Genomic DNA, 14237 nt, shown 5'->3' on the forward strand with positions numbered 1-14237 from the left:
TCTCCAGAAACGTCTACCTTTAATAGCTTTCTTCATGTCACTTGGTTTAACCGGAAAGAAAAAAGAAATCACAATATTATAAACAGTCAGAACAATAGAGCCAGATGCTGACAATTTTCACTGAATGACAAATCTGAGTCTCTAACAGCACATGGCTGCAAATCGAGATGAAATCAACAGGGCTTCAATGCTTTATTTAAAGTCTCTTTCTGCTACTTAAAAATGCAATTCCTGATTTGCATTTGGGAGTACATTTCCATGATCAGTAAACCGAAGTGGCCAGTTTGAAATGTTCCTACTGTTCATAGCTGAGCAGAGCAAGGATACAGCAGAAAACCAGCCACATTAAACACACCTGTATGCTTGAAAGCGGCCCCAGGCTAGCCCAGATACACATAGATACAACATGCCCACTGGAGTTAATAAGAATGGTGCACGCTTCTCGGAGCAGACCTGAGCCCATTAGGCCTCTGGTGATTTACCAGCAGCACTCTGTAATTTTGTGGACATAACTTTCTACAAACTGTCCCAGAGGGTGTGGCTGGCCCAGAGGTCAGTCATATCCCCGCCTTCCTCCCCCAGGCATTAAGCACAGATTTTTTTAGAAAATTAAAACAGCCATTGTCACATACTGGCGCCTTTATCGACCATTCATAAAATCCCCCAGATCTGAGCATTTATTCTTTACAAATAAAATGTTTTAAAAGGACATTTCAATAATCTCGTAAATTTCTACTTGCTATATAATTTCAATCAGGGAACAATCTACAAATGCAACATAAATTGTGGTCAAGGGTGGCTCTGGTGTGACCTCAAGAGCTGGTCCATCTAGTGTGGGTGCCAGGCTGCTTGGTTAGAAATCCCCAACACCAGGAATCCCTGTGAGCTGCCCAGGCATTGTCCTGACTAGAACACTGGTGGTAAAACACACACTGATTTTCATGGTTATTGTTGGTTCTCAGTCAGCCGGGGAATGATCCCCATCCTCTTGGTGACTGCAGTTAGAGCAAGGGAAGGGATAGAGAGAGGCTCTCGCGCTGTGTCCAGCATTAATGGCAGTGCTCCGTGATATCCACAACAACTGCCTTTTTCCAGCTGAAGAGGAAGTAGCCAGTGCCTGCGCCTGCTGCCACAGCTATGCAGAGGTATGCATTGTAGGTCATGAAGATCAGCATGAGGAAGTAACTGACTACCACTTGTATGATGTGCAGCACTGTCTGCAGGAGATGAGGGAAGCTCAGCATCTGTTGTCTGAGGAATCAGAAAAGGATGACCAGTTAGTGAACAAGAGTCACAGGATGGGAAATGCAGTTTCCCCACAGACAGAAAATAACCCATGGGCTGGGAATGCCAAGGTGGCCATGAAACACCAAGACAGTTGGGACAGTAAAGGCCAAATTCAAATCTGGAAACAGCATCCCACATCCCTATGAGCTTCCCCTGCTTTTATTCTGTTTCCCCTTCGTTAAAAGGGCCTCAAGTGGCTTGTGAAGAGTAGCTGTTGCATTCCCTTCCCCCTGGAAAAGGGAGCTGCAGGTTCCCTGTATTTATAGTTTGTATAGGATGAAGCGTGTACAAGCATGAAGTTAGTTTTACTGCAGAGGACTATTTGATCTGCCTAGAATTTTCTGTTTCAGTCTTCCCTGTGTTTTCTGCTGAGATGAGCAGCGTTGGTGTTAGAAGGAAAGTGGATTCTTACCCGACTGTTTTGTGCGTCTCCATCAAAGTGGTGCCATTTGGTCCCGGGACAGGCATGGAGTTGTAGCGAATGCTGACTTGTGATTTACGGAGCAGACTCTCCCGGGCTATTTTGAGGCCCTCATAAAACATGGCTAGGAAGAAGACTGCGACGAAAGCACCAGCCATTTCTGATAGACAGGAAAGGATAGAACAAGGTTACTGACTGCACAGAATGAGTTGTCTGCTTCAAGCACACAGAGAAAAGCACCTAACCATCCAACAAACAGCTCTCAGTGCACAGGCCCCAGGGAGTGCGACGTCCAATTCCATAAAGTGAAACTCTCAACCACATTCACTAAGGCTGTACAACACTTCAATAGTGACGTCCCATCACCTTCAGCCTCTGTGCCCCAATTACCAACCTGTTAACCACCTTGCCCAGGACACTCTAGGAACCTCTGACCTCATGGGATAGGGTCATTCAGACAAGACTGCTAAGTAGCAAGCCTTTGGTTTGGCCTGGGGTGAGCAGCAAGTCAGCCGCTTTGCTAACATAGCTGTACTAACCTCCAGATGTATTGATCACCAGTCCAGAAAACAGCAGTGGCACGTTCTTGTAGCTGAAGTGGAAAGTCATGTCCTGGACAAGACAGAAAAATCATTTAAAACCTCAGCAAGATGCCTAAGCTCCAAGGGAGGGAGACAGAGCTTCACAGAACACACAGACAAGCCCTTAGGAAATTAAATGGAAGGACTTTGTGCCAATATAACTAGAGTGAACCTTGGGGGCAGTCCATTCTGGTCAGTAACTAAGTACATAGTTGAAATAACATTCTACAGCAGCGGTGGGCAAACTACGGCCCGCAGGCCACATCCGGCTCACGGGACCATCCTGCCTGGTCCTTGAGCTCCTAGTCAGGGAGGCTAGCCCCCGCCCCTCCCCTGCTGTTCCCCCTCCCCAGCAGTCTCAGGCGGCTGGCTCCGTCTGGGCGGGGGGGCTGCGAGCTCCTGCTGCTCTGAGCAGTATGGTAAGGGGGTGGGGCGGCGTGGGGTAGGTTGGATAAGGGGTAGGGGATCCCAGGGGGCAGTCAGGGGACAGGGATCAAGGGGCAGAGTTTCTGGGGGGGTGCAGTCCAGGAACAGGGAGCAGGGGTGTTTGGATAGGGGTGAGAGTCCCGGGGGATCTGTCAGGGGGCAGGGGTGTGGATAGGGGTCAGGGAGCACGGGGGTTGGATGGAGGGGGTGGTTTGGGGCAGGGGGTCCTGGGAGGGGGCAGTCAGGGGACAAGGAGCAGGGGAGGGTTGGATGGATTGAGGGTTCTGCAGGGGGCAGGAAGTGGGAGGGGGTGAATAGGGGGCGGGGGCCAGGCTGTTTGGAGGGCACAACCTTCCCTACCCAGCCATCCATACAGTTTCGCACCCCAATGTGGCCATCGGGCCAAAAAGTTTGCCCACCCCTGTTCTACAGCAAACCTAGTGTAGCAGAAACACAGACCGCAGTGCTAGGTATTGCTGTGCACATTCCAGTTACAGCTGTAACTAGTCACTTGTCCATTTGTAACAATTTTAATTGAAAAGCCACTGGATTTTACTCTAAAAGTTCTCAAGCAGCATTTTTCTTACTTTGCCTATATGTAAATTTCAATCATCATCAATGGATTTTTTTTGTCAGTTTGTGTGTGCACGGTTATTAAAAATTATCCAGAAAAATCTCACCCTTCAAAGCCTACCTATAACTTAAATAAAGGGCTTTTATTGTTTTGTTAATTTCTTTTTAAAAAGTGATTCCATGTAGGTCATTAAGGTGTGCCCAGTGTGTTGTCTGAAGATGCAAGGTTCTGTGGCGATGCACCATTGTTTTATTTTTCAGGGTTAAAAAGATCTAGTGGATTTTCTCCCCTCTTTGAATCTTACTGGCAGATGTCTTCAGGTTATTAAAAGATGACAATGTAAATTAAACACAGAACACAGAGAGAGGATGCTTTTTGTTCAGGCAACTAACAGAAGTTACTAGATCACAGGCTCTGGTTCTCATAGGGGACTTCAATCACCCCGATATCTGCTGGGAGAGCAATACAGCACAGCACAGACAATCCAGGAAGTTTTTTTGAAAGTGTAGGGGACAATTTCCTGGTGCAAGTGCTGGAGGAACCAACTAGGAGCAGAGCTCTTCTTGACCTGCTGCTCACAAACAGGGAAGAATTAGTAGGGGAAGCAAAAGTGGATGGGAACCTGGGAGGCAGTGACCATGAGATGGTCGAGTTCAGGAACAGAAGAATACGGACCCTGGACTTCAGAATAGCAGACTTTGACTCCCTCAGGTAACTGATGGGCAGGATTCCCTGAGAGAGTAACATGAAGGGGAAAGGAGTCCAGGAGAGCTGGCTGTATTTTAAAGAATCCTTATTGAGGTTGCAAGGACAAATCATCCCCATGTGTAGAAAGAATAGTAAATATGGCGGGTGACCAGCTTGGCTAAACAGTGAAATCCTTGCTGATCTTAAACACAAAAAAGAAGCTTACAAGAAGTGAAAGATTGGACAAATGACCAGGGAGGCGTATAAAATTATTGCTCAGGCTTGCAGGAGTGAAATCAGGAAGGCCAAATCACACTTGGAGTTGCAGCTAGCAAGGGATATTAAGAATAACAAGAAGGGTTTCTACAGGTATGTTAGTAACAAGAAGGTGGTCAAGGAAAGTGTGGGCCCCTTACAGAATGGGGGAGGCAACCTAGTGACAGAGGATGTGGAAAAAGCAAATGTACTCAATGCTTTTTTTGCCTCTGTCTTCACGAACAAGGTCAGCTCCCAGACTACTGCACTGGGCAGCACAGCATGGGGAGGAGGTGACCAGTCCTCTGTGAAGAAAGAAGTGGTTCAGGACTATTTAGAAAAGCTGGACGAGCACAAGTCCATGGGGCCGGATGCACTGCATGCAAGGGTGCTAAAGGAGTTGGGGGATGTGATTGCAGAGCCATTGGCCATTATCTTTGAAAACTTGTGGCGATCGGGGGAGGTCCTGGATGACTGGAAAAAGGCTAATGTAGTGCCCATCTTTAAAAAAGGGAAGGAGGAGGATCCAGGGAACTTCAGGCCCGTAAGCCTCACCTCAGTCCTTGGAAAATTAATGGAGCAGGTCCTCAAGGAATCAATTCTGAAGCACTTAGAGGAGAGGAAAGTGATCAGGAACAGTCAGCATGGATTCACTAAGAGCAAGTCATGCCTGACTAAACTAATTGCCTTCTATGACAAGATAACTGGCTCTGTGGATGAGGGGAAAGCAGTGGACGTGTTCTTCCTTGACTTTAGCAAAGCTTTTGATACGGTCTCCCACAGTATTCTTCCCAGCAAGCTAAAGAAGTATGGGCTGGATGAATGGACTATAAGGTGGATAGAAAGCTGATTAGATCATCGGGCTCCATGTCTAGTTGGCAGCTGGTATCAAGCAGAGTGCCCCAAGGGTCAGTCCTCAGGCTGGTTTTGTTCAGTATCTTCATTAATGATCTGGAGGATGGCGTGGACTGAACCCTCAGTAAGTTTTCAGATGACACTAAACTGGGAGTAGTGGTAGATATGCTGGAGGGTAGGGATAGGATACAGAGGGACGTAGACAAATTAGAGGATTGGGCCAAAAGAAATCTGATGAGGTTCAACAAGGACACGTGCAGAGTCCTGCACTTAGGAAGGAAGAATCCCATGAACTGCTACAGGCTAAGGACCGAGTGGGTAGGCAGCAGTACTGCAGAAAAGGACCTAGGGGTTACAGTGGACGAGAAGCTGGATATGAGTCAACAGTGTGCCCTTGTTGCCAAGAAGGCTAATGGCATTTTGGGCTTCATAAGTAGAAGCATTGCCAGCAGATGGAGGGACGTGATTGTTCCCCTCTATTCGACATTGGTGAGGCCTCATCTGGAGTACTGTGTCCAGTTTTGGGCCCCCCACTAGAAGAAGGATATGGAAAAATTGGAAGGAGTCCAGTGGAGGGCAACAAAAATGATTAGGGGGCTGGAGCACATGACTTATGAGGAGAGGCTGAGGGAACTGGGATTATTTAGTCTGCAGAAGAGAAGAATGAGGGGGGATTTGATAGCTGCTTTCAACTGCCTGGGGGGGGGGTTCCAAAGAGGATGGATCTAGACTGTTCTCAGTGGTAGCAGATGACAGAACAAGGAGTAATGGTCTCAAGTTGCAGTGGGGGAGGTTTAGGTTGGATGTTAGGAAAACTGCTTTTACTAGGAGGGTGGTGAAGCACTGGAATGGGTTACCTCGGGAGGTGGTGGAATCTCCTTCCTTAGAGGTTTTCAAGATCAGGCTTGACAAAGGCCTGACTGGAATGATTTAGTTGGGGATTGGTCCTGCTTTGAGCAGGGGGTTGGACTAGATGACCTCCTGAGGTCCCTTCCAACCCTGATATTCTCTGATGCACATTTTGGCACTAAAACAAATTATGTTCAGGAGCAGGTTTTCTGGTAAACTCTCAATTAAGCTTAAGGCCTTGTCGACACTTAAAATGCAGGAGTGGTGCTTCAGTGAAGACACCACCTAGGCCAACAGGAGGGATTCTCCTGTCAGCACCTCCCGGAGGGCGGTAGCTATGTCAATGGGAGAATCTCCCATCAACCTAGCATTGTCTACAATGGGGTTAGTTTGGTTTAACCACCTAATTTCCTCGTGAAGACCAGGCCTAATTCAAGCCAGTCACAGCCCCAAGGGCGGTGAAAGACAGAATCAGTAAGAAGCAAACCCCATCATACTACAGGGACAGAGAAGGGGGCTACAAGCAATGGCCTGATCATACATCCGATCTTCCCACACAGTAAGGGTTGCCAGGCATACGGTTTTCGACGAGAACGCCTGGTTGAAAAGGGACCCTAGCAGCTCTGGTCAGCACTGCCTCCCTCTGGCTCCTAGGTGTAGGGGCAGCCATGGGGGCTCTGCCCACTGTGCCCGCCCCGAGTGCCAGCTCGGCCAATGGGAGCTGTGGGGGTGGCGCCTGCAGGAAGGGGCGGTGCTCAGAACCACCTGGCTGCCCCTATTCCTAGGCTAGGAGCCAGAAGGAGATTCCGGTAGCTTCCTGGGAGTCACCTGACGTAAGCACCCCCTGGAGTCCATGCCCCAACCCCCTGCTCCAGCCCTGAACCCCTCCTGTACCCAAACTCCCTCTCAGAACCTGCATCCCACACCTCAACCTCCTGCCCCAGCCCAGAGCCCCCTCCTGTACCCCAAACCCCTCATCCCCAGCCCAACTCCAGGGCCTGCACCTCCAGCTCAGAGCCTTCACCCCCTCCTGCACCCCACCCCCTACCCCAGACCTGAGCCCCCTCCTGCACCCTGAACCCCTCATTTTTGGGCCCATTCCAGAGCCCGCTGCCCCAGCTGGAGCCCTCACCCCCTGCCACACTCCAACCCCCTGCCCCATCCCGGTGAAAATGAGCAAGTGTGGGGGAGAATGAGCGATGAAGGCGGGGGGGGGAATGGAGTAAGCGGGGGCGGGGCAAGGGTGTTTGGTTTTCTGCAAATAGAAAGTTGGCAACCCTACCACAAAGTGCCCCACTGGAGTCAGCGCTCTAGGCAAAGAGTTCTACTAGCAACAATCAGTGTCAGCTACAGCTGCGGAACACTGAGTGCCATTTTATATTTGGTTTTGGTGAGCAGTGAGGACCTCACAGAAGAAATGATTGTAGGGGACAACCTTGGTTTGAGCGATCATGAGCTAATTCAGTTCAAACTAAATGGAAGGATAAACAAAAATAGATCTCAAGTATCAGAGGGATAGCCGTGTTAGTCTGGATCTGTAAAAGCAGCAAAGAGTCCTGTGGCACCTTACGGACTAACAGACGTATTGGAGCATAAGCTTTTGTGGGTGAATACCCACTTTGTCAGATGCATGTAGTGGAAATTTCCAGAGGCAGGTATAAATATGCAAGCAAGAATCAGGCTAGAGATAACGAGGTTAGTTCAATCAGGAAGGATGAGGCCCTCTTCTAGCAGTTGAGGTGTGATCCCCAAGGGAGGAGAAACTGCTTTTGTAGTTGGCGAGCCATTCACATTCTTTGTTTAATCCTGAGCTGATGGTGTCAAATTTGCAAAGGAACTGAAGCTCAGCAGTTTCTCTTTGAAGTCTGGTCCTGAAGTTTCTTTGCTGCAGGATGGCTACGTTTAAATCTGTTATTGTGTGTCCAGGGAGATTGAAGTGTTCTCCTACAGGTCTTTATATATTGCCATTCCTAATATCTGGTTTGTGTCCATTTATCCTTTTACATAGGAACTGTCCAGTTTGGCTGATGTACATAGCAGAGGGGCATTGCTGGCATATGATGGCGTATATTATATTGGTGATGGTGTAGGTGAATGAACCGGTGATGGTGTGGCTGATCTGGTTAGGTCCTGTGATGGTGTTGCTGGTGTAGATATGTGGGCAGAGTTGGCATTGAGGTTTGTTGTATGGATTAGTTCCTGAGTTAGAGTTACTATGGTGCAATAAGAAAAGGAGTACTTGTGGCACCTTAGAGACTAACAAATTTATTAGAGCATAAGCTTTCGTGAGCTACAGCTCACTTCAGGTGCAATGTGTCATTGCTGGTGAGAATATGCTTCAGGTTGGGGGGTTGTCTGTGGGTGAGGACTGGCCTGCTTCCCAAGGCCTGTGAAAGTGAGGGATCATTGTCCAGGATGGGTTGTAGATCACTGATGATGTGTTGGAGAGGTTTTAGCTGAGGACTGTATGTGATGGCCAGTGGAGTTCTGTTGGTTTCTTTCTTGGGCTTGTCTCACAGCAGGAGGCTTCTGGGTACCCAGAGGTAGCCATCCTGTAGCAAAAGGTAGCCATCCTGCAGCAAAAAAGATTCTATAGCCATATAAATAAGAAGAATACAAAGAAAGAAGAAGAAGTGGGACCCCTTAACACGGAGGATTGAGTGGAGGTTAAGGATAATCTAGGCATGGCACAATATCTAAACAAAAACTTTGCCTCAGTCTTTAATGAGGAGCTTAGGGATAATGGTAGGACGACAAATGGAAATGAGGATATGGAGGTAGATATTACCACATCCGAGGTAGAAGCCAAACTTCAACAGTTTAATGGGACTAAATCAGGGGGCCGGATAATCTTCATTCAAGAATATTAAAGGAACTAGCACATGAAATTGCAAGCCCGTTAGCAAGAATTTTAAATCAATCTCTAAACTCAGGGGTTGTACTGTATGACTGGAGAATTGCTAACATAGTTCCTATTTTTAAGAAAGGTAAAAAAAGCAATCCAGGTTACTACAAGCCTGTTAGTTTGACATCTGTAGCATGCAAGGTCTTGGAAAAAATTTTGAAGGAGAAAGTAGTTTAGGACATTGAGGTCAATGGTAATTGGGACAAAACACAACATGGCTATACAAAAGGTAGATTGTGTCAAACCAACCTGATCCCTTCTTTGAGAAGGTAACAGGTTTTTTAGACAAAGGGAACGCAGTGGATCTAATTTACCTCGATTTCAGTAAGGCATTTGATATGGTTCCACATGGAGAATTATTAGCTAAATTGGAAAAGATGGGGGTCAATATGAAAATTGAAAGGTGGATAAGGAATTAGTTAAAGGGGAGACTACAGCGGGTCACACTGAAAGGTGAACTGTCAGACTGGAGGGAGGTTACTAGTGGGGTTCCTCAGGGATCGGTTTTGGGACCAATCTTATTTAATCTTTTTATTACTGATCTTGGCACAAAAAGCGGGAATGTCCTAATAAAGTTTGCGGATGACACAAAGCTGGGAGGTATGGCCAATACAGAGAAGGACCGGGATATCATAGATCTGGATGACCTTGTAAACTGGAGTAATAGTAATAGGATGAAATTCAATAGTGCAAAGTGCAAGGTCTGGGGACGCATCACTTGGAAATAACAGAGGAGGAGAAGGACCTCGGAGTATTGGCTGATCACAGGATGACTATGAGCCGCCAATGTGATATGGCCGTGAAAAATCTAATGCGGTCTTGGGATGCATCAGGTGGTGTATTTCCAGTAGAGATAAAGAGGTGTTAGTACCATTATACAAGGCACTGGTGAGACCTCACCTGGAATACTGTGTGCAGTTTTGGTCTCCCATGTTTAAGAAGGATGAATTCAAACTGGGACAGGTACAGAGAAGGGCTACTAGGATGATCCGAGGAATGGAAAACCTGTCTTATGAAAGGAGACTCAAGGAGCTTGGCTTGTTTAGCCTAACCAAAAGAAGGCTGAGGGGAGATATGATTGCTCTCTATAAATATATCAGAGGGATAAATACCAGAGAGGGAGAAGAATTATTTAAGCTCAGTACCAATGTGGACACAAGAACAAATGGATATAAACCTGCCATCAGAAAGTTTAGACTTGAAATTAGACGAAGGTTTCTAACCATCAGAGGAGTGAAGTTCTGGAACAGCCTTCCAAGGGAAGAAGTGGGGGCAAAAGACATATCTGGCTTCAAAACAAAGCTTGATAAGTTTATGGAGGAGATGATATGATGGGATAGTCTAATTCTGGCAATTAATTGATCTTCGACTACTAGCGGTAGACATGTCCAATGGCCTGTGATGGGATGTTAGATGGGGTGGGATACGAGTTACTACAGAGAATTACTCCATGTCTAGTTGGCAGCCGGTGTCAAGTGGAGTGCCCCAGGGGTCGGTCCTGGGGCCCGTTTTGTTCAATATCTTCATAAATGATCTGGAGGATGGTGTGGATTGCACTCTCAGCAAATTTGCGGATGATACTAAACTGGGAGGAGTGGTAGATACGCTGGAGGGGAGGGATAGGATACAGAAGGACCTAGACAAATTGGAGGATTGGGCCAAAAGAAATCTAATGAGGTTCAATAAGGATAAGTGCAGGGTCCTGCACTTAGGATGGAAGAATCCAATGCACCGCTACAGACTAGGGACCGAATGGCTCGGCAGCAGTTCTGCGGAAAAGGACCTAGGGGTGACAGTGGACGAGAAGCTGGATATGAGTCAGCAGTGTGCCCTTGTTGCCAAGAAGGCCAATGGCATTTTGGGATGTATAAGTAGGGGCATAGCGAGCAGATCGAGGGACGTGATCGTTCCCCTCTATTCGACACTGGTGAGGCCTCATCTGGAGTACTGTGTCCAGTTTTGGGCCCCACACTACAGGAAGGATGTGGATAAATTGGAAAGAGTACAACGAAGGGCAACAAAAATGATTAGGGGTCTAGAGCACATGACTTATGAGGAGAGGCTGAGGGAGCTGGGATTGTTTAGTCTGCAGAAGAGAAGAATGAGGGGGGATTTGATAGCTGCTTTCAACTACCTGAAAGGGGGTTTCAAAGAGGATGGCTCTAGACTGTTCTCAATGGTAGCAGATGACAGAACGAGGAGTAATGGTCTCAAGTTGCAATGGGGGAGGTTTAGATTGGATATTAGGAAAAACTTTTTCACTAAGAGGGTGGTGAAACACTGGAATGCGTTACCTAGGGAGGTGGTAGAATCTCCTTCCTTAGAGGTTTTTAAGGTCAGGCTTGACAAAGCCCTGGCTGGGATGATTTAACTGGGACTTGGTCCTGCTTTGAGCAGGGGGTTGGACTAGATGACCTTCTGGGGTCCCTTCCAACCCTGATATTCTATGATTCTATGATTCTATGAATTCTTTCCTGGGTGTCTGGCTGGTGAGTCTTGCCCACATGCTCAGGGTTTAGCTGATCGCCATATTTGGGATCGGGAAGGAATTTTCCCCCAGGGCAGATTGGCAGAGGCCCTGGGGGTTTTTCACCTTCCTCTGCAGCATGGGGCACAGGTCACTTGCTACAGGATTCTCTGCACCTTTAAGTCTTTAAACCACAATTTGAGGACTTCAGTAGCTCAGACAGAAGTTAGGGGTTTGTTACAGGAGTTGGTGGGTGAGGAGGTCAGACTAAACGATCATAATGGTCCCTTCTGACCTTAAAGTCTATGATTCGCCACTAAAAAAAACCCCAAAAAAACAAAGAAAGCCAAATCAAATTAAACAAAAACAAAACCCTGCAGCAGCAAGTCTCAGAGTCTGAGTCAACTCAGTGTGGGTCAGCTAACTCAGGCTTCTGCTATGGGGCTAAAAATAGTAGCATAGATATTCCCACTTTGGCTGGAGCCCAGGCTCTGAAACCTGGAGGGAGGGGTGGTTTGCAGAGTCCAGGCTCCAGCTGGAGTAGGAATGTCTGCACTCCTATTTTTAGTGCTGTGGTGTGAGCCCGAGTCCACTGATCTGGGGTCTGAGACGGGTGTTGCATTTTTTTTTTGTAGTGTAGACGTGCTCAAAATGTCACTCTGCTGTCAACACTAAGCCAGTCAAAAGTGACAAAAGAATCTGCCACTAACACCTTTTCTAAATCTCCACCTGCTCCCAGCTTGTTTAAACCAATTCCCTACAAGTCAGCAGGAGACAAAAGCGTCAGACAGTCAGATGCCAAAAAAGAAAAGGAGTACTTGTGGCACCTTAGAGACTAACAAATTTATTTGAGCATAAGCTTTTGTGAGCTACAGCTCACTTCATCGGATGCATCCTTATTCTTTTCTTTTTTGCGAATACAGACTAACACGGCTGCTACTCTGAAACCTGTTCAGATGCCAAAGAAAAGGAGTACTTGTGGCACCTTAGAGACTAACAAATTTATTTGAGCATAAGCTTTCGTGAGCTACAGCTCACTTCATCGGATGCATTTGGTGGAAAATACAGAGGGGAGATTGATATACACACACAGAGAACATGAAACAATGGGTTTAGCATACACACTGTAAGGAGAGTGATCACTTAAGATGAGCCATCACCAGCAGCAGGGGGGGAAAGGAGGAAAACCTTTCATGGTGACAAGCAAGGTAGGCTATTTCCAGCAGTTAACAAGAATATCTGAGGAACAGTGTGGGGGGGGAGAAATAACATGGGGAAATAGTTTTACTTTGTGTAATGACTCATCCATTCCCAGTCTCTATTCAAGCCTAAGTTAATTGTATCCAGTTTGCAAATTAATTCCAATTCAGCAGTCTCTCGTTGGAGTCTGTTTTTGAAGCTTTTTTGTTGAAGGATAGCCACTCTTAGGTCTGTAATCGAGTGACCAGAGAGATTGAAGTGTTCTCCAACTGGTTTTTGAATGTTATAATTCTTGACGTCTGATTTGTGTCCATTTATTCTTTTATGTAGAGACTGTCCAGTTTGACCAATGTACATGGCAGAGGGGCATTGCTGGCACATGATGGCATATATCACATTGGTAGATGCGCAGGTGAACGAGCCTCTGATAGTGTGGCTGACGTGATTAGGCCCTTGATGGTGTCCCCTGAATAGATATGTGGACAGAGTTGGCAACGGGCTTTGTTGCAAGGATAGGTTCCTGGGTTAGTGGTTCTGTTGTGTGGTGTGTGGTTGCTGGTGAGTATTTGCTTCAGGTTGGGGGGCTGTCTGTAGGCAAGGACTGGCCTGTCTCCCAAGATCTGTGAGAGTGATGGGTCGTCCTTCAGGATAGGTTATAGATCCTTGATGATGCGTTGGAGAGGTTTTAGTTGGGGGCTGAAGGTGATGGCTAGTGGCGTTCTGTTATTTTCTTTGTTGGGCCTGTCCTGTAGTAGGTGACTTCTGGGTACTCTTCTGGCTCTGTCAGTCTGTTTCTTCACTTCAGCAGGTGGGTATTGTAGTTGTAGGAATGCATGATAGAGATCTTGTAGGTGTTTGTCTCTGTCTGAGGGGTTGGAGCAAATGCGGTTATATCGTAGAGCTTGGCTGTAGACAATGGATCGTGTGGTATGATCTGGATGAAAGCTAGAGGCATATAGGTAGGAATAGCGGTCGGTAGGTTTCCGATATAGGGTGGTGTTTATGTGACCATCGCTTATTAGCACCGTAGTGTCCAGGAAGTGGATCTCTTGTGTGGACTGGTCCAGGCTGAGGTTGATGGTGGGATGGAAATTGTTGAAATCATGGTGGAATTCCTCAAGAGCTTCTTTTCCATGGGTCCAGATGATGAAGATGTCATCAATGTAGCGTAAGTAGAGTAGGGGCATTAGGAGACGAGAGCTGAGGAAGCGTTGTTCTAAGTCAGCCATAAAAATGTTGGCATACTGTGGGGCCATGCGGGTACCCATCGCAGTGCCGCTGATTTGAAGGTATACATTGTCCCCAAATGTGAAACAGTTATGTGTGAGGACAAAGTCACAAAGTTCAGCCACCAGGTTAGCTGTGACAGTATCGGGGATACTGTTCCTGACGGCTTGTAGCCCATCTGTGTGTGGAATGTTGGTGTAGAGGCTTCTACTTCCATAGTGGCTAGGATGGTGTTTTTAGGAAGATCACCAATGGATTGTAGTTTCCTCAGGAAGTCAGGTGTCTCGAAGATAGCTGGGAGTGCTGGTAACATTGGGCCTGAGGAGGGAGTCTACATAGCCAGACAATCCTGCTGTCAGGGTGCCAATGCCTGAGATGATGGGGCGTCCAGGATTTCCCGGTTTATGGATCTTGGGTAGCAGATAGAATACCCCAGGTCGGGGTTCTAGGGGTGTGTCTGTGCGGATTTGTTCTTGTGCTTTTTCAGGGAGTTTCTTGAGCAA

The 14237-nt window shown here is 47.1% G+C and overlaps 1 protein-coding gene across 6 annotated transcripts in view; it reads right to left on the reverse strand.

The window, feature by feature from the left end:
• SLC31A1 (solute carrier family 31 member 1) overlaps window positions 1-14237 on the reverse strand; it is an 80286-nt gene continuing 66049 nt past the window's right edge. For all 6 annotated transcript variants that reach the window (XM_038374626.2, XM_038374633.2, XM_038374630.2 and 3 more), the window contains 3 exons: window positions 2248-2320; window positions 1700-1868; window positions 1-1251 (listed from right to left, as the gene is read on the reverse strand). In XM_038374626.2, coding sequence (XP_038230554.1) covers window positions 1050-1251; window positions 1700-1868; window positions 2248-2320 — 444 coding nt within the window. In that variant the 3' untranslated portion in view covers window positions 1-1049. The remainder of the gene's footprint in view (window positions 1252-1699; window positions 1869-2247; window positions 2321-14237) is intronic.

The sequence above is a fragment of the Dermochelys coriacea genome, chromosome 16 (assembly GCF_009764565.3).
Source record: "Dermochelys coriacea isolate rDerCor1 chromosome 16, rDerCor1.pri.v4, whole genome shotgun sequence".
Lineage (NCBI taxonomy): Eukaryota > Metazoa > Chordata > Testudines > Dermochelyidae > Dermochelys > Dermochelys coriacea.